The following is a 20,456-nucleotide window of genomic DNA, read 5'->3' as shown; positions in this document are numbered from 1 at the left end:
CCTTCCCACACTCGGAGCAGGTGTACGGCCTCTCCCCAGTGTGAACTCTCTGATGTGTCAGCAAGCGGGACAACCGAATGAATCCCTTCCCACACTCGGAGCAGGTGTACGGTCTCTCCCCGGTGTGAACTCTCGGGTGTGTCAGCAAATGGGACGACCGAATGAATCCCTTCCCACACTCGGAGCAGATGAACGGCCTCTCCCCGGTGTGAACTCTCTGGTGTTTCACCAATACGGATGACTGAGTGAATCCCTTCCCACACTCGGAGCAGGTGTACGGCTTCTCACCGGTGTGAACCCACTGGTGTATCAGCAGCTCAGACGACTGAGTGAATCCCTTCCCGCATTCGGAGCAAGTGTACGGCTTCTCCCCAGTGTGAACTAGCTGGTGTCTCAGGAGCTCAGACGACCGAGTGAATCCCTTCCCACACTCAGAGCAGGTGTACGGCCTCTCCCCGGTGTGAACTCTCTGGTGTGTCAGCAAATGGGATGACTGAGCAAAGCCCTTCCCACACTCCAAGCAGGAGAATGGCCTTTCCCCGGCATAAACTCGCTGGTGCGTCATCAGGCTAGATAACTGAGCGAATCCCTGACCACACGTTGAGCAGGAGAACGGCCACTACCCAGTATGAACACGCCGGTGTGTCAGCAGGTGGGATGACTCAAGGAAGCGCTTCCCACACTCAGTGCAGATACACGGCCTCTTCTCTGGGAATTTGTTGGTGCATCATCAACTGGAATGTCCGAGTGAATCCCTTCCCACACTCAGAGCAGGTGAACGGCCTCTCCCCAGTGTGAATTTGCTGATGTTGTGTTTGAGATTCTCATAAACAAATCTTCTGCTTGTTGTATCCTGTAAAAGAAATTCACAGAAGTCATCAATAGGTACAGGACAGTATTTCAGCTGAGATTTTAGTCTCTGTAGCGAGCTGTTATAATAATGACAAACACAAGCTTGGGGAACAACGTCATCTTCCATCTGGGAACATTGCAGCATCAAAATCTCTGGTTGTCTTTCCATCTATAATCAGAATGGGCCATTTCTGCCACTTCCCTTTGTTCTACCCGTTGCTTCCCTCACCTACTCTGCCACTCAAATTCAATGTGTTTTCTGTCTTTCACTGTTAAAAGGGGTACCAAACCCAAAACATTCCCTCTTTCTGCAGATGGAGACACAAGAGACTGCAGATGCTGGAAATCTGAAGCAATACATAAGGGAGCTGGAGGAACTCAAAGTGGGTCAGGCAGCATCTATGGAGGGAAATGGACATGCAACGTGTTGGGTCTTGGTGGTGTTGGATGGCGATTGTATTGGTTTATTATTGTCACTTATACCGAGGTACAGTGAAAAACGTGTCTTGCATATTGATCGTACAAGTCAATTCATTACACAGTGCAGTTACATTGAGTTAGTACAGAGTGTATTGAGGTGGTACAGGTAAAAACAATAACAGTACAGGGTAAAGTGTCACAGCTACAGAGAAAGTGCAGTGCAATAAGGTGCAAGGTCAGATCAGAATATGATTGAATTTTATACCAAGATCGAAAGTGATATCGTGAATCTGAAACACACACAAAATGCTCCCCTCTCCCCTCCCCCTTCCCTGCCCTCTACTTCCCCCTCTCTTCCATCTCTCCCTCTGCCCTCCCCCCTTCATCTGGCCTCCCCCTTCCCCTCTCCTCCTCTCCCATTCCCCTTCCTCCTCTCCGCCCTCCCCCTACCCTCTCTCCTCCTCTCCCCTCCGCCCTCCCCCTGCCCTCCAGATCTGGGTCCCGGGCCTTGAGCAAAATCTGACGCAGGGCCCGACACGATTTCCCCCTCTGCCGGGACCGCTGCTGCCCGCCCCGCTGTGCTCAGCCGCTTGTCCCTCCTGCTCTGGGATTGTCCTGTTTTAATGCAGACGGGAGGTGCGGTTCTGCGGCGGGAGGAGCTGGTTCGGGGTTCCGAACGGAGGAGCCTTCAGTCGAGCTCGGTGAATGGAGTTTTCAGTTGTGCGGGGAGAGGAGGCTGGAGCGGGGGCAAAGGCGATGTCTCTGCCGGGGGAAGGGCCACAGCGTCGCCGCCTGGTCGGGTGTTCGATCCGGCAGCCGGGAGAGCATTGGGAGAGAGAGGGGGAGACAGAGAGAGAGAGACAAAACAAAGGAGATCTTGCAGCGCCGAAACGCTGGCACCGCCTTGGATGATTTTGCAAAAATATTTAAACCTGGTGTCCACTGGTCCCGGAGCCATCTCCTCGTTACTCTGCACACAAAACCATCTTGTTTATACTCTCCACTCCTCAGAAGCTCTTCTCCCGTCAATATGTGAAGCTGAACCCGCTCCCGATCTCCGGAATCACTCGCATGTGTCCCCGAAAATAAATTCCCAACTCCGCGTCCGCTTGTGAGGTCCGAGCTGAGTGAATCTTGTTAAAAGGAGCCACTTACAAACAGTGAATGTCTCTCGGCACTGCGTTGGGGCATTCGGCTTGGTATTTTGGTATTGGTATTGGTATTGGTTTATTATTGTCACTTGTACCGAGGTACAGTGAAAAACTTGTCTTGCATATTGTTCAGACAGGTCAATTCATTACACAGTGCAGTTACATTGAGTTAGTACAGAGTGCATTGAGGTAATACAGGTAAAAACAATAACAGTACAGAGTAAAGTGTCACAGTTACAGAGAAAGTGCAGTGCAATAAGGTGCAAGGTCACAACAAGGTAGATCGTGAGGTCAGAGTCCATCTCATCCTATAAGGGAACCGTTCAATACTCTTATCACACTGGGGTAGTAGCTGTCCTTGAGCCTGGTGGTACGTGCCCTCAGGCTCCTGTATCTTCTGCCTGATGGGAGAGGAGAGAAGAGAGAATGACCCGGGTGGGTGGGGTCTTTGATTATGCTGGCTGCTGCACCAAGGCAGCGAGAGGTTAAGACAGAGTCCAAGGAGGGGAGGCTGGTGTCCGTGACGCGCTGGGCTGTGTCCACAACTCTCTGCAGTTTCTTGCGGTCCTGGGCAGAGCAGTTGCCGTACCAAGCCCTGATACATCCGGATAGGATGCTTTCTGTGGTGCATTGATAAAAGTTGGTGAGTGTCAAAAGGGACATGCCAAATTTCTTTAGCCTGCTGAGGAAGTAGAGGTGCTGATGAGCTTTCTTGGCCGTGGCGTCTTCGTGATTTGACCAGGACAGGCTGTTGGTGATGCTCACTCCCAGGAACTTGAAGCTCTCAACCCTCTCGACCTCAGCACTGTTGATGTAGACAGGTGCATGTACACCACCCCCTTTCCTGAAGTCAATGACCAGCTCTTTCGTTTTGCTGACATTGAGGGAAAGGTTGTTGTCATGACACCATTCCACTAAGCTCTCTATCTCCTTCCTGTACTCTGCCTCATCGCTGTTTGAGATACGGCCTACAATGGTGGTATCATCTGCAAACTTGTAGATGGAGTTAGAGTAGAATCTGGCCACACAGTCATGAGTGTATAGGGAGTAGAGTAGAGGGCTGAGGACACAGCCTTGTGGGGCACCAGTGTTGAGAATAATCGTGCCGGAGGTATTGCTGCCTGTCCTCACTGATTGCGGTCTGTTTGTTAGAAAGTCAAGGATCCAGTTGCAGAGGGAGGTGTTGAGTCCTAGGTCTCGGAGTTTGGTGACAAGCTTGCTTGGGATTATTGTATTGAAGGCAGAGTTGCAGTCAATAAAAAAAGTCTTAGGTTGGTGTCTGTACTGTCCAAATGCTCCAGAGTTGAGTGTAGGGCCAGGGAGATGGCATCCGCTGTCGACCTGTTTCGTTGATAGGTGAATTGCAGTGGGTCCAGGTTGTCTGGGAGGCTGGAGTTGATACGTGCCATGACCAAACTCTCAAAGCACGTCATGATGGTGGATGTCAGAGCCACTTGTCGGTAGTCATTGAGGCATGTTACCTTGCTTTTCTTTGGTACCAGGATCATAGTGGTCTTCTTAAAACAGGAGGGAACCTGAAATTGAAGCAGGGTGAGGTTGAATATGTCCACAAATACTTCTGCCAGCTGATCAGCACAAGATCTGAGCACACGGCCAGGGACACCATCTGGGCCAGGTGCTACCTCGTGTTCACTCTCCGGAAGAGTGATCTTACGTCCTCCACTGTGATCACAGGTTCAGCTGCATTGGTGGCTGTCAGGGTGGATGGTAACAATACACCTCCCTTCTGTTCAAAACATGCATAGAATGCATTAAGTTCATCAGGAAGGAATGTGCTGTTGTAAACTATGCAGCCTTACTTTGTCTTGTAGCCTGTTATGGCATGTAAGCCCTGCCATAACTGACGGCTGGTCAGGGACTCTATTTTGAGTCGGTATTGCCTCTTGGTATCCCTGATAAATTTCCGAAGGTCATACCTCTATTTCTTGTACAGATCAGGATCACCAGATCCGTGTGCTGCAGCAAAGAAGGGTTCTTATTTTTCTTAAGAATGAGTGAAATCGAGGCTTCATAAAAAGATTGTGGTAACCTACCCAATTTAAAAGAGTCTGAAGAAACAGAACAAAAATGAGGTATAAGCAAAGAGGAAAAGGCCTTATAAAATTCTCCAGGAAATCCATCAGGACCCGGAGATTTTCCAGAGTGTAAAGATTGTACAACCTTGACAATTTCCTCATGTGTAATAGATTGATCCAACTGTTTTTGGTTATCGGTGAAAGTGTAGGAGCGTTTAATTGGTCAAAGAAATTACTCATTACAGTGTCGTCTTTAGGAAAATTAGAACTATAAAGTTTAGAATAGAATTCTCTAAAAGTATCATTTATTTCTACAAGATCAGTTGTCCTCTCACTATTGGCTTTGCAAATTTCTTTAATTTGCCATCTAGGTTTCGAGGTTTTCAATTGGTTAGCCAGTAATTTACCTGTTTTATCTCCATGAACATAAAATTGACTTTTATCTTTTAAAACTTGACTTTCAATTAGATATGGTAAAAGAAGATCATATTTAGTTTTAATTTCAACTTGCCTTTTATATAAAGCTGGATCTGGATCCAAAGCTGAATGACAGAGCAGGCTTGAGACGCTGAATGTTCTGCTCCTGTTCCCACTTCCTGTGGTTTTAATGGTGTATTTATCCCTTCCCCATCTTTTCTGCAATTTAAAACTTGTTTTCTCACTTTCTCAGTTCTGACAAAGGGTTTCCAACCTGAAACATTATTTGCTTCTCTTCCCACAGATGCTGTCTGACCCGTGTCCAGCATTTTCGATTTTTATTTCAGATTTCCGGCACCTACAGATTTTTTGATTTTGCTGCTTTCTCTGCCGGCCCGGCCCAAGGTGGACTCCAGGCCCCGGCTGGTGAATGACTGTTTTGCTGGGACCGTTTCTGGAGCCCTGGGGATTGTGGGTACAAATGTGGCCATTAATTCTGCTGCAAAAAGCACTTTGCCTTTGCTCTGCAGGCAGTCTGGAAACACAGATGAGCAAACTGAGATTGGGACCGATCTCCAGACACTGCTGATGTCCAAATCATTGGAGGTAACAGCTAGAGTTGGGACTGAGGTCAAAAATGGGACTAAGTACAACTCCCAGTGAATAAAAAGAAACATGTATTGTGAAAGTAATTTACCCATGTGGCTAAGTTGTGTCAGTTAACACTGCGTTGAAGAAACAAAAATCCTTGTCACTTATGGTTATTTTACAACTCAACTATGTCCAATGACCTCGGCTCCTTCTGCCACTGCGAACATGTTCTATTCTGTCTGGATATGGAATGGTATCTAACACTTCTATTCTGGGATATTAAGTGGCAAATAACATTTGGACCACAAAACTGCCACACAATGACAATCTCCAACAAGTGAGTCTGATCATCTACCCTTCATTTCAATGATCCTGAGGGCACGTACCACGAGGCTCAAGGACAGCTTCTATCCCATGGGGGTGATAAGACTATTGAACAGTTCCCTTATACAAGGAGATGGACTCTGACCTCATGATCTATCTTGTTGGTACCTTGCACCTTATTGTCTTCCTGCACTGAACTATCTCTGTTGCTGTGACATTTTACTCTGTACTGTTATTGTTTTTACCTGTACTACCTCAATACACTCTGTACTAACTCAATGTAACTGCACTGTGTAATGAATTGACCTGTATGATCGGTATGCAAAACAAATTTTTCACTGTACCTTGGCACAAGTGACAATAATAAACCAATACCAATACAATCGCCAAGTCCATCACCACCAAGACTCAAAACGTTGACTGTCCATTTCCCTCCATAGATGCTGCCTGACCCACTTTCAGTTCCTCCAGCTCCCTTATGTATTGCTTCAGATTTCCAGGATCTGCAGTCTCTTGTGTCTCCATCTGCAGAAAGAGGGAATGTTTTGGCTTTGATACCCCTTTTAACAGTGAAAGACAGAAAACACATTGAATTTCAGTGGCAGAGTAGGTGAGGGAGGCAACGGGTAGAACAAAGGGAAGTGGCAGAAATGGCCCATTCTGATTATAGATGGAAAGACAACCAGAGATTTTGATGCCAGTCTGGATGCTGCAATGTTCCCAGATGGAAGATGACATTGTTCCTCAAGCTTGTGTTTGTCATTATTATAACAACTCGCTACAGAGACTAAAATCTCAGCTGAAATACTGTCCTGTACCTATTGATGATTTTTGTAAATTTCTTTTATAGGATACAACAAGCAGAGGATTTGTTTATGGGAATCTCAAACACAACACCAGCAAATTCACACTGGGAAGAGGCCATTCACCTGCTCTGAGTGTGGGAAGGGATTCACTCGATCATTCCAGTTGATGATGCACCAACAAATTCACAGAGAAGAGGCCGTGTATCTGCACTGAGTGTGGGAAGGGCTTTCTTCAGTCATCCCACCTGCTGACACACTGGCGTGTTCACACTGGGGAGAGGCCATTCTCCTGCTTAACGTGTGGTCAGGGATTCGCTCAGTTATCCAGCCTGATGACGCACCAGCAAGTTCATGCTGGGGAGAGGCCATTCTCCTGCTCGGAGTGTGGGAAGGGCTTTGCTCGTTCATCCCACTTGCAGGCACACCAGCGAGTTCACACTGGGGAGAGGCCGTTCTCCTGCTCAACGTGTGGGAAAGGATTCACTCAGTTATCCAACCTGAATGGGCACCAGCGAGTTCACACTGGGGAGAGGCCGTTTTCCTGCTCAATGTGTGGGGAAGGATTCACTACGTCATCCACCTTGCAGGCACACCAGCGAGTTCACACTGGGGAGAGGCCGTACACCTGCTCCGAGTGTGGGAAAGGATTCACTCGGTTATCCTATTTGCTGGCGCACCAGAGCGTTCACACCGGCGAGAGGCCGTTCATCTGCTCGACGTGCGGGAAGGGATTCCGTCAGGCAGGCTACTTGATGACACACCAGCGAGTTCACACTGGGGAGAGGCCCTTTGCCTGCCCTACATGTGGGCAGGGATACACTACGTCATCCAGTCTGGTGAAGCACCAGCGTATTCACACCGGCGAGAGGCCATTTATCTGCTCTGAGTGCGGGAAGGGATTCACTCGGTCGTCCCATTTGCTGTCACACCAGAGAGTTCACACCGGGGAGAAGACGTTCATCTGCTCGACGTGCAGGAAGGGATTCTGTCTGTCATCTGACTTGAGAACACACCAGCGAGTTCACACTGGGGAGAGACCGTTCTCCTGCTCAACGTGTGGGAAAGGATTCACTCGGTTATTTCACCTGATGATACACCAGCGAGTTCACACTGGGGAGAGGCCGTTCACCTGCTCAACGTGTGGGAAAGGCTTCGCTGTGTTATCCAGCCTGAAGAAACACCAGCGAGTTCACACTGGGGAGAAGCCGTACACCTGCTCAACGTGTGGGAAAGGATTCACCCAGTCATCCAACTTGATGATGCACCAGCGGCTTCACACCGGGGAGAAGCCGTACGCCTGCTCCGAGTGTGGGAAGGGATTCACTCAGTCGTCCCCTTTGCTGGCACACCAGCGAGTTCACACCGGGGAGAGGCCATTCACCTGCTCAACGTGTGGGAAAGGATTCACTGAGTTATCCAGCCTGATGACACACCAGCGAGTTCACACTGGGGAGAAGCCGTACACTTGCTCTGAGTGTGGGAAGCGATTCACCCGGTCATCCCATTTGCTGACACACCAGCGAGTTCACACCGGGGAGAGGCCGTTCACCTGCTCTGAGTGTGGGAAAGGATTCCCTACCTCATCTCAGCTGCTGAGACACCAGCAAATTCACACTGTGCAGAAAAACTAACTACCTTGTTTGCTCAATGTACATCCATTACTGCTCCTGAAATCTAGCGCAGAGTCACAACTGTTGCAGGTGTTCACGGGGGACAGATTCTGTCAACGCTGCTGATCTCGTCCAGGATTGAACCCTGGTCATTGGGCACAGTTGATTTTCTTTTGTAATCTCTTTAACTAAGTTACAGTTCAATGTTCTGGATCTCTGATTAAAATAAAGCAGTTCTGATTGAAACACTTTATGTAAGGCCCTTCCTGTCTCTGCAATGCACACAATGAACAGTAGAAAGAGAGGCCATTCAGCCCATCTGGTGCCTTCCAGTGTTTCTGTTCCACACCAGCCTCCTCCCATCTCACCCAGTATGAATATTCAGAGGAATAGAGAGATGCAGCACAGAAATGGGCCCTTTGACTCACTGAGTCTGCACTGATTATCAACCAGTCATTTACTCTGATCCTACATTAATACATTTTTAAAATTCTGCCCACATTTGCATTGACCACACCCTGCTTCACCCCCACCACCAGCAGATTCTACTAATCACCCACACATTAGGGACAATTTACAGGACTTTAATAACCTTTCAGTCCACACATGGGAGGAAACTCACACAGTCACAGGGACAAGGTGCAAACTCCACACTGTCAATACCCTTTCAAATGTTTTTATTAATTTCAAATTAATATGCAGAATAATAGTAATTATACACAGGATACAAAGAGATCGGGATTACAATAATAAGTTAACGTATGCAGACACAAAGAGCAAATTATGTCATCTGAACCCCCCAATCTCTTCATAATTGAACATGAAAAAGATTTAAAAGAAATTTGATTATTTGAGGAAAAAAAAGCCCCAAGCTGAGAAAAATAGTGAAAAAAACAAAATGAATGGTAATAATAAGCAAAAACTACCCAAGAACTAGACAAAAGCTGGGCTGTCATCCTTCATCGTTTAATAAAAATTATTCTGTCATTAACTCCACTCCTCTATATTCGAATAGAAAGTTATTGAGAAGAATTCGGAAAAGGTCAGCTTACATCATGTGACAATGCCGGAGTGATGGGCTCCAAGTTTCTTCAAAATTAACCGAAGGATCAATCGTACCACTCCTGATTTTTTCTAAGCTTAAACATGTCATAGTTTGGGAAAACCTTTGGAATGTAGGAAGGGGTTTAGGATCTTTCCATTTAAATAGAATGGATCTTCTGGCCATTAATGTAACAAATGCAATCATTCCACAAACTGAGGCAGATAAATGGCCAGAATCCATCATTTGTAACCCAAAAATTGCAGTAATAGGATGAGGCTGTAAATCAATACTCAATACCACTGAAATGGTATCAAAAATGTCTTTCCAATATTTTTCCAAGAGTGCAGGACCAAAACGCGTGTATCAGGGAAGCCACCTCCGAATTACATCTGTCACATATAGGATTTATATGGTTATAAAAGCGAGCTGGTTTATCCTTAGACATATGGGCCCTGTGAACCACCTTCAACTGTATTAGAGAGTGTCTAGTACACATTGAAGAGGTATTAACTAATTGAAGAATTTTCTTCCATGTCTCTATAGGTAGAAGTATCTGAAGTTCACTTTCTCATTCATTCTTAATTTTATCCGGTATCCCTAAATGTATTTTCATAATCAGATCACAAATTATTGCTATCAAGCCCAGCTGATAAGGGTTAAAACCTAAATTTTTTTCTGTAATTTCAAGTGGATGTGGTATCGGGAAAGTAGGTAGAGTAACATTTCAAAAGATTCTAATCTGTAAATATCTAAAAAAATGTGATCTAGGCAATTTGTATTTATTAGACAACTGTTGAAAAAAAGTTATCAATGAATAGATCATGAAAACATGTTATTCCCTTCGTTTTCCATAAAAGAAAAGCTAGATCAATTCTAGATGGTTGGAAGAAAAAATTAGATAGAATACCACTTGACAAGATAAATTTATTCAATCCAAAGAATTTACAAAATTGGAACCATATTCGTATTGTGTGTTTAGTTATTGGATTAATCATTTGTTTATTCAATTTAGGAAATGCAAAGGGGAGCGAGGCCCCTAAGATAGAAGCCAATGAAAACCCTTGCACTGACTCACGCTCGAGATACAACCATCGTGGACATTGAATTACATCTAAATCTTGTGTCCAAAAAATTAAATTTCAAATATTAATTGCCCAATAGTAAAGTCTAAAATTAGGCAAAGCCATACCGCAAGCCTTTTTTAATTTCTGTAAATATTTCTTACTTAACCTTGGGTTTTTATTCTGCCATATAGATGAATGAATTTTAGAATCAATAATATCAAAAAAGGATTTAGAGATAAAGGTTGGAACCGCCTGAAATAGATACAGAAATTTAGGTAAAATAGTCATCTTAACAGCATTGATTCGACCAATCAGTGATAAGGACAATGGGAACCATTCAGTAAACAATTGTTTAACATGATCAATTCAGGGTAAAAAGTTAACTTTAAATAAGTCCTTCTACTTCTTGGTAATTTTAACACCTAAATAAGTAAAATAATCAGTCACTAATCTAATTGGTAATTGCCCATAGATTGGAACTTGCATATTTAATGGGAAAAGCTCACTTTTATTAAGATTTAGTTTAAACCAGAAAAACCACTAAATTGAGCAAGCAGTGATAATGCTGCAGGGATGGATTCCTCAGGGTTAGAGATATAAAGTAACAGGTCATCTGCATATCGTGATACCTTATGCGTCCCATCTGCATGACTAATACCAGATATGTTAGAAGAGTCACGAAGAGCAATTGCCAAAGGTTCCAAGGCAATATCAAATAGTAAAGAACTTAAGGGGCAGCCCTGTCTAGTACCTCAGAAAAGCCTGAAAAAAGGGGGTCTCTGATTTTTGGGAAGTACAGAAGCCAGAGGTGTATGGTATATCAATTTGATCGCGGATATAAAATTTTGACCAAAACTAAATTTCTCAAGCTTGTTAAATAAATATTCCCACTCAACCCTCTCAAACGCCTTCTCGGCATCAAGCCAAATAACATATTCTGGAACTTTAGATGAAGGGGTATCAGTAATATTCATTAATCTCCTAATATTAAACTACAAATACCGATTCTTAATAAATCCTGTCTGATCATCAGAAATAATTTGTGGAAGTACATTTTTCAGTCTAGTAGACAATATTTGGAAAAGATTTTGGAGTCCACATTCAATAAGGAGATAGGTCTGTATGAGGCACATTCAGAAGGATCTTTCTCTTTTTCAGGAGTTAAAGAAATAGATGCTTCATGAAAGGATGGTGGTAATTGACCTACAAATAGGGCATCTTTAAAAATTTTACATTACCAAGGAGAAAGAAGATCAGAAAAATATTTTTAAAATTCTACTGCATACCCATCAAGACCTGGTGCTTTACCAGAATTCATCGAAGAGGTTGCTTTCTCTATTTCTTCCTCTGAAATGGGTGCATCTAATTTTAAACATTCGTTAAGTGATAATTTCGGAATGTTCAATTTCCTTAAAAATTCGTGTATTAAGGTGGAATCTTCAGGAAACTGATTGGTATAAAGAGGTATAAAATTCTTGAAAAGATTTATTAATTTGGTCATGGTCAACCGTCAAATTACCATCTCGTTTACAAACTTCAATAATCTGACGTTTAGCCGAAGCAACTTTCAGTTGGTTAGACAATAATTTACCAGATTTATCGCCATGTATATAAAACTGACTCCGAGTTTTGAGTAGCTGATTTTCAATTGGGGATGTTAATAACAAATTGTGTTGCAATTGAAGTTCAATTCTCTTTTTATAAAACTCCAAACTAGGAGCAACAGAGTATTTTTTATCAATTGCTTCAATCTCATCAAACAATTTACGTACTTCATGAGTAGTTCGTTTGTTCAATCCAGCAGAACGTGAAATAACTTGACTTTATTTAAGAAGGGCTGCAAGGACAAGCCAGGGAACCACAGGCCAGTGAACCTATCATCAGTGGTGGGAAATTACTGGAGGGGATTCTGAGCGACAGGATCTACCAGCGTGTGGAAAGGCAAGGGATAGTCAGCACGGCTTTGTGAATGGGAAATCGTGTCTCACAAACATCACAGTGTTTTTCATCACAGGCGGAGGACTGTGCCGGGCTGCTGTGTGGGGAGCAGGCGCAGTCTGTGTCTTTGGCAGTTGCAGACACGATAAGACTGCAGATGCTGGAATCTGCCGCAAAAAGACTGCTGGAGGAACTCGGCAGATCGAGCAGCATCTGTGGAGGCAGAGGGATGATTGGTGTTTCGGGTGAAGATGCTGCATCAGGACTGAGCGTAGAGGGAAGACAGCCGGCATAAAGAGGTGAGAGGGAGGGGGGAGGCAGAGGTTGGGAGGTGGAACCAGGTGAGGTGGGAGATGATGGGCAGGTGGAGGCAGATGGGTTGGGGGTTGTGGGGAGGCAGAAGGTAGAGACATCGGCTGGAGCTGATGTGGAACCAGATAAGGGAGGGAACGTGAGCAGGTGGCAGCAGCTGGGGCAGGGGTAAGTAGACAGAGGCAGAGAGATGACAAGTGAAAGCTGGGAAGGGAGGAAGGATGATGAGCAGATGGAATCAGGGGCGGGAGGGGAACGGATCTCGGGAATGGGCGGTGGGGGAAAGAGGGAGGAGGAAAAGGTGAACAAAAGGAGAATCTGGGAGGAGTGGGAAAGGAACGAGAGTTGGTCGCCTGAAACTGTCAAATTCAACGTCCGTACCTTTGGGCTGTAGGCTCACCAAGTGGAATACAAAGTGCCGTTTTTCTAGTTTGTGTTTGGCCTCACCATGGCAGTGGAGAAGGCCGAGGACAAACAGGTCGGTGTGGAAATGAGGAGGGGAATTGAAATGAGCTGGAACCGGAAGCTCGAGGTGGCACATCATCCTTCACCATTTCTGCGTCAGGATCCCAGCACCAGTCACATCTTCCCCTCTTCCTCCACTTTCTTCCAAAGGACCACTCTCGGTGGTGGAGCAGCCGTCCAAAACTAGAGGCTCCAGGTGAAAGGAGAAAGATTTAAAAAGGATTGGATCGGGTGGCAGCTGAGGGAATGTTTCTCATGGGGGAAGAATCCAAATTTTCAGCAGCATGGTTTTGGGCTGAGGGGTCACCTGTTGGTGATAAGGAAAATTCTGTCAGTTTTGTATCAATCAGAGAGACAGGGTGAGAGAAGCATCTACAAAATACATTGCAGTCATTCCCAGTTTTGAAAGCATCTCCTTAAACTCTGATCATCAGGCACCAATCTCAAAAGGGCAGAATCTTTCCCCAACCTGACTTGGGAGCGGTTCCTCCGTTATTGTATTCAGGACAGAAATCAATGAATTATGTTTAAGGTGGTGAATGGGGAATCAGGTAGGACAATGAATGAGGCACAGGATCTGTCAGGACAGTCCTGTATTACAGTGACTCAACTGTTTGACATTCAGCCCATTGAGAACAGCCCCGTGTTGAAAAGAGCTGGGAGTAGCACAGTAGTGTTGCGGTTAGTGTAACGCTACTACATCACCAGCGACCCAGGTTCAATTCCCGCCTTTGTCTGTAAGGAGTTTGTACGTTCTCCCCGTGTCTGCGTGGGTTTCCTCCGGGTGCTCCAGTTTCCTCCCACATTCCAAAGACGTACGGGTTAGGAAGTTGTGGGCGTGCTATGTTGCCGCCGGAAGCATGGAAACACTTGCGGGCTGTCCCCAGAACACTCTACGCAAAAGATGCATTTCACTGTGTGTTTCGATGTACATGTGACTAATAAAGATATCTTAAATCTTAAAAAAAAAGTAGAGTTAAACACCATTACTTTCTCCTCGAGGCTTGATGGACGGGGAATGTCACAGAAAGATACAGCACAGAAACAGGCTGACACAGTCCACAACTCCACACTGATCCCACTCAGCAAGGGCAATTTACAGCAGCAAATCGACCTACCAACCAGCATGTCTTTGGGACGTGGGAGGAAACTGGAGCTCCTGGAAGAAATTCCCAGTCACAGGGAGAACCCCCACACAGCCAGTAGCCAAGATCTGGATTGAACCTGGGCTCCTGTCACTGCAAGGTAGCAGCTCTATTAGCTGTGCTGCTCTAATATCTGGGACAAGACCCCTGCTGAGCTCTTGTCTTTGCCATCAATCTGCTGAAAGTCCTGCAGGAAATTCCGGGAGAAGCTCTTCACCCACACAGTTCAACAATGTGGAACGTGTCACCACACGGAGGGATGGAGGTGAACGACAGGAATGCATTGAATGGGAAGCCGAATGAGCACAGAGCTCGTAGAGCTGCTGCCTCACGTTGACAATGTTCAATCCCGACCTCGGGTGTTGACTGTGTGGAGTTTGCACCTTCTCCCTGTGACTGTGTGGGTTTCCTCCCACGTCCCAAGAGGTGTGGGCTGAAAGGTTATTAAAGGACTGGAAATTGTCCCTAATGCAAGGATGATTAGCAGAATCTGCTGGTGGTGGGGGTGAAGCAGGGTGTGATCAATGCAAATGTGGGCAGAATTTTAAAAATGTATTAATGTAGGATCAGAGTAATAATCACTGGCTGATAATCAGTGCAGACTCAGTGAGTCAGAGGGCTCATTTCTGTGCTGCATCTCTCTGTTCCTCTGAATATTCATACAAAGTGAGATGGGAGGAGGCTGGTGTGGAGCAGAAACACGGGAAGGCACCAGATGGGCTGAATGGCCTCTCTTTCTACTGTTCATTATGTGCATTGCAGAGACAGGAAGGGCCTTAGATCAAGTGTTTCAAACAGAACTGCTTTATTTTAATCAGAGATCCAGAACATTGAACACTCAGTGAAAGAGATTATCCTGTACGAGATCAGCAGCGTCAACAGAATCCGACCTCCGTGAACACCTGCAACACTTGTGAATTTGCGCTGGATTTCAGTATCAGTGATGGTTGTATATTGAGCATACAGCATGTTGAATCTTTCTCCGCACTGTGAATTTGCTGGTGTTGCAGCAGGTTAGATGACCAAGGGAATGTCTTCCCGCACTCAGAGTAGGTGAACGGTCTCTCCCCAGTGTGAACTCGCTGGTGTATCATAGGGCTGGATAACTGAGTGAATTCTTTCCCACACGTTGAGCAGGAGAACGGCCTCTCCCCGGCATGAACCCGCTGATGCATTATCAGGTTTGATGACTGAGTGAATCCTTTCCCCAAGATGAGCAGGAGAACGGCCTCTCCCCAGTGTGAACTCGCTGATGTCTCATCAGGCTGGATGACCTAGTGTATCCCTTCCCACATGTAGGGCAGGCAAAGGGCCTCTCCCTAGTGTGAACTTGCTGGTGCATCATCAGGCTGGATAACCGAGTGAATCCTTTCCCACATGTTGAGCAGGAGAACGGCCTCTCCCCAGTGTGAACTCGCTGGTGTCTCAACAAATCCGATGAAAGAGTGAATCCCTTCCCACACCTGGGGCAGGTGTACGGCTTCTCTCTGGTGTGAACCCACTGGTGTATCAGCAGCTCAGACGACTGACTGAATCCCTTCCCGCACGTCGAGCAGATGAACGGCCTCTCCCTGGTGTGAACTCTCTGGTGCGTCAGCAAATGGATCGACTGAGTGAATCCCTTCCCGCACATGGAGCAGGTGTACGGCCTCTCACCTGTGTGAACCTGCTGATGTATCAGCAGCAGAGCCGACTGAGTAATCCCCTTCCCACACATCAGGCAGATGAACGGCCTCTCCCCGGTGTGAACTCTCTGGTGCATCAGCAAAGAGTATGACTGAGTGAATCCCTTCCTGCATGTCGAGCAGATGAATGGCCTCTCCCCACTGTGAACTTGCTGGAGTATCAGCAAATGGGACGCCCGAGCGAATCCCTTCCCATACTCGGAGCAGGTGTACGGCCTCTCCCCCGTGTGAACCCGCCGGTGTATCAGCAGCTCAGACGACCGAGTGAATCCCTTCCCACACTCAGGGCAGTTGAACGGCCTCTCCCCAGTGTAAACTCTCTGGTGTGTCAGCAAATAGGATGACCGATTGAATCTCTTCCCGCACTCGGAGCAGGTGTACGGCTTCTCCCCAGTGTGAATTCTCTGGTGTTTCATCAGGCTGGATAACTGAGTGAATATTTTCCCACACGTTGAGCAGGAGAATGGCCTCTCCCCAGTGTGAACTTGCTGGTGCCTCATCAGGCTGGATAACTGAGTGAATCCTTTCCCACACATTGAGCAGAAGAATGGCCTCTCCCCAGTGTGAACTCGCTGATGTGCCTGCAAGTGGGATGACTGAGCAAAGTCCTTCCCACACTCCGAGCAAGAGAATGGCCTTTTCCCGGCATGAACTTGCTGGTGCGTCATCAGGCTGGATAACTGAGCCAATCCCTGACCACACATTGAGGAGGAGAACAGCCGCTCACCAGTATGAACACACCGCTGTGTCAGCAGGAGGGATGACTGAAGGAAGCCCTTCGCACACTCAGTGCAGATACACGGCCTCTTCTCTGTGAATTTGTTGGTGCATCACCAACTGGAATGACCTAGTGACTCCCTTCCCACACTCAGAGCAGGTGAACTGCCTCTCCTCAGTGTGAATTCACTGATGTTGTGTTTGAGATTCCCATAAACAAATCCTCTGCTTGTTGAATCCTGTAAATGAAATTTACAAAAGTCATCAATAGGTACAGGACAGTATTTCAGCTGAGATTTTAGTCTCTGTAGTGAGCTGTTATAATAATGACAAACACAAGCTTGAGGAACAACGTCATCTTCCATCTGGGAACATTGCAGCATCCAGACTGGCATCAAAATCTCTGGGTGTCTTTCCATCTATAATCAGAATGGGCCATTTCTGCCACTTCCCTTTGTTCTACCCGTTGCCTCCCTCACCTACTCTGCCACTGAAATTCAATGTGTTTTCTGTCTTTCACTGTTAAAAGGGGAGTCAAACCCAAAACATTCCCTCTTTCTGCAGATGGAGACACAAGAGACTGCAGATGCTGGAAATCTGAAGCAATACATAAGGAAGCTGGAGGAACTCAAAGTGGGTCAGGCAGCATCTATGGAGGGAAATGGACAGTCAACATTTTGGGTCTTGGTGGTGTTGGACTTGGTGATTGTATTGGTTTATTATTGTCGCTTGTACCGAGGCACAGTGAAAAACTTGTCTTGCATACCATTGGTACAGGTCAATTTATTACACAGTGCAGTTACATTGAGTTAGTACAGAGTGCATTGTGGTAGTACAGGTTAAAACAATAACAGTACAGAGTAAAGTGTCACAGCTGCAGAGAAAGTGCAGTGCAGGTAGACAATAAAATGCAAGGTCACAACAAGGTAGATCGTGAGGTCAGAGTCCATCTCATTGTATAAGGGAACAGTTCAATAGTCTTATCACAGTGGGATAGAAGCTGTCCTTGAGCCTTGTGGTACGTGCCCTCAGGATCATTGAACGTGAAGGGTAGATGATTAGACTCACTTGTTGGAGATTGTCATTGTGTGGCAGTTTTGTGGTCCAAGTGTTATTTGCCACTTAATATTCCAGAATAGAAGTGTTAGATACCATTCTGTATCCAGACAGAATAGAACATGTTCTCAGTGGCAGAAGGAGCCGAGGACATTGAACATAGTTGACTTGTAAAATAACCATAAGTGACAAGGATTTTTGTTTCTTCAACACAATGTTAACTGACACAATTTAGCCACATGGGTAAATTACTTTCACAATACTTTTTTTTATTCACTGGGAGTTGGACTTTGTCCCTTTTTTGACCTCAGTCCCAACTATAGCTGTTACCTCCAATGATTTGGTCATCAGCAGTGTCTGGAGACCGGTCCCAATCTCAGTTTGCTCATTTGTGTTTCCAGACTGCCTGCAGAGCAAAGGCAAAGTGCTTTCTGCAGAAAAGATGGGAAAGGGATAAATACACCATTAAAACCACAGGAAGTGGGAACAGGAGCAGAAAATTCAGTGTCTCAAGCCTACTCTGCCATTCGGCAGGATCATGGCTGACTTTCCTGCCCTGTCTCCAGAACCCTTGATTCCCCTACTGATTAGGAATCCATCCCAACCTGAAATATACCCAAGGGCTCTGCCACACAGTTCTCTGTAGCAAGATGTTGCAAAGGCTCAAGCTTCTGAGAGAAAAAATTCCTCTTGTCTCACTTTAAAATGAGAACTAGTAAATTTCTCTTTCATAAGGCTGTGCTAACTCTGCTCAATAAGTTACGATTTTTCAAACAATCAATCAGATAAAAGGGCAGTCTCCAAACTAAAGCATTAACTCTATTTCTCTTTCCAAAGATTTTTTAAATTTTAAATTTTTAAAATTTTATTTACAGCATGGTAACATACCACCCTCACTCCCCCCTCTCTCCCAAATGCCCCTCCCTCAGTCCTCCCCTCCTCCCTCATTCCCCTCCATTGCACTTCCCTCATTCCCCCTCACCTCCTCCCTCATTCCCCCTGCCCCCTCCCCAATTCCCCACCCCCTCAATCCCCCACCACTCCCCCCTCCCTCGCCTGCTCCCCCTCCCCCCCATACTTAACAACGGCGCGTCCCTTCCTGATGAACTTAACACATTCTATGTGCGTTTTGAACAGAAGGGAAGTGGATTGTCACCATCCACCCTGACAGCCTCCAGTGCAGCTGAACCTGTGATCACAGTGGAGGACGTAAGATCAGTCTTCCGGAGAGTGAACACGAGGAAAGCACCTGGCCCAGATGGTGTCCCTGGCCGTGTGCTCAGATCTTGTGCTGATCAGCTGGCAGAAGTAGTTGCAGAAATATTTAACCTCTCCCTGCTTCAATCTCAGGTTCCCACCTGTTTTAAGAAGACCACTATCATCCCGGTACTGAAGAAAAGCAAGGTAACATGCCTCAATGACGACCGACCAGTGGCTCTGACATCCACCATAAAGAAGTGCTTTGAGAGGTTGGTCATGGCACGTATCAACTCCAGCCTCCCAGACAACCTAGACCCACTGTAATTTGCCTATCGACCAAACAGGTCTACAGCGGATGCCATCTCCCTGGCCCTACACTCAGCTCTGGAGCATCTGGACAGTAAAGACACCTACGTTAGATGTTTGTTTATTGACTACAGCTCTGCCTTCAATACAATAATCCCAAGCAAGCTTGTCACCAAACTCCGAGACCTAGGACTCAACACCTCCCTCTGTAACTGGATCCTTGACTTTCTAACCAACAGACCGCAATCAGTGAGGATAGGCGGCAATACCTCCGACTCTGGTGTCCCACAAGGCTGCGTCCTCAGCCCTCTACTCTACTCCCTATACACTCATGACTGTGTGGCCAGATTCTACGCTAACTCCATCTATAAGTTTGCAGATGATACCACCATTGTAGGCCATATCTCAAACAGCGATGAGGCGGAGTACAGGAAGGAGACAGAGAGCTTAGTGGAATGGTGTCATGACAACAACCTTTCCCTCAATGTCAACAAAACGAAAGAGCTGGTCATTGACTTCAGGAAAGTGGGTGGTGAACATACTCCTGTCTACATCAACAGCGCTGAGGTCGAGAGGGTTGAGAGCTTCAAGATCCTGGGAGTGAACATCACCAATAGCCTGTCCTGGTCAAATCACGTAGACGCCACGGCCAAGAAAGCTCACCAGTGCCTCTACTTCCTCAAGAGGCTAAAGAAATTTGGCAGGTCCCCTTAGACACTCACCAACTTTTATCGATGTACCATAGAAAGCATCCTATCCGGATGCATCACGGCTTGGTACGGCAACTGCTCTGCCCAGGACCGCAAGAAACTGCAGAGAGTTGTCGACACAGCCCAGCGCATCACGGACACCAGCCTCCCCTCCTTGGACTCTGTCTTTACCTCGCACTGCCTTGGTGAAGCAGCCAGCATAATCAGAGACCCCACCCACCCGGGACATTCTCTCTTCTCTCCTCTCCCATCGGGCAGAAGATACAGGAGCCTGAGTGCACATACCACCATTCTCAAGGACAGCTGCTACCCCAGTGTGATAAGACTATTGAACGGTTCCCTTATACAATGAGATGGACTCTGACCTCACGATCTACCTTGTTGTGACCTTGCACCTTATTGCACTGCACTTTCTCTGTAACTGTGACACTTTACTCCGTACTGTTATTGTTTTTACCTGTATTACCTCAATGCACTCTGTACTACTCAATATAACTGCACTGTGTAATGAATTGACCGGTCTGAACAATATGCAAGACAAGTTTTTCACTCTACCTCGGTACAAGTGACAATAATAAACCAATACCAATACCAAAATACCAAGCC

At 46.2% G+C, this 20,456-nt stretch overlaps 3 protein-coding genes and 2 pseudogenes across 8 annotated transcripts in view; 2 read left to right on the top strand and 3 right to left on the bottom strand.

The window, feature by feature from the left end:
- The window catches only part of LOC127576544 (zinc finger protein 585A-like), a 59,331-nt gene extending 56,978 nt beyond the window's left edge, over positions 1–2,353 (bottom strand). The window contains exons 1-2 of the mRNA XM_052027069.1: positions 2,205–2,353; positions 27–853 (exon numbers count right to left, since the gene is read on the bottom strand). Coding sequence (XP_051883029.1) covers positions 27–565 — 539 coding nt within the window. The 5' untranslated portion in view covers positions 566–853; positions 2,205–2,353. The remainder of the gene's footprint in view (positions 1–26; positions 854–2,204) is intronic.
- The window catches only part of LOC127576570 (zinc finger protein 229-like), a 60,797-nt pseudogene that overhangs the window by 21,969 nt on the left and 18,372 nt on the right, over positions 1–20,456 (top strand).
- LOC127576545 (zinc finger protein 239-like) overlaps positions 1–20,456 on the top strand; it is a 257,965-nt gene that overhangs the window by 234,710 nt on the left and 2,799 nt on the right. The window contains exon 3 of one of the 6 annotated variants that reach the window (XM_052027078.1): positions 6,834–8,185. The exons of 4 other annotated variants lie outside the window; for them this stretch is intronic. In XM_052027078.1, the coding sequence (XP_051883038.1) occupies positions 6,834–8,185 (1,352 nt within the window). Of the gene's footprint in view, positions 1–6,812; positions 8,351–20,456 lie in introns of those variants that run through there. One more of the 6 variants, XM_052027070.1, reaches the window with a different exon arrangement.
- LOC127576607 (zinc finger protein 787-like) lies at positions 15,009–15,351 on the bottom strand. Its single transcript, XM_052027190.1, has one exon. The coding sequence runs from the start codon at positions 15,349–15,351 to the stop codon at positions 15,052–15,054; it is 300 nt and encodes a 99-aa protein (XP_051883150.1). The 3' UTR covers positions 15,009–15,051.
- LOC127576621 (zinc finger protein 850-like) overlaps positions 15,059–20,456 on the bottom strand; it is a 40,282-nt pseudogene continuing 34,884 nt past the window's right edge.

The sequence above is a fragment of the Pristis pectinata genome, chromosome 12 (assembly GCF_009764475.1).
Source record: "Pristis pectinata isolate sPriPec2 chromosome 12, sPriPec2.1.pri, whole genome shotgun sequence".
NCBI classification, from domain to species: Eukaryota; Metazoa; Chordata; class Chondrichthyes; order Rhinopristiformes; family Pristidae; genus Pristis; species Pristis pectinata.
This window is presented reverse-complemented; position numbering and strand designations above follow the sequence as displayed.

Excerpts from the sequence above, each read along its gene's own strand:
- LOC127576607 (XM_052027190.1), bottom strand. The coding sequence starts at position 15,351 with ATGCATCAGCGGGTTCATGCCGGGGAGAGGCCGTTCTCCTGCTCAACG.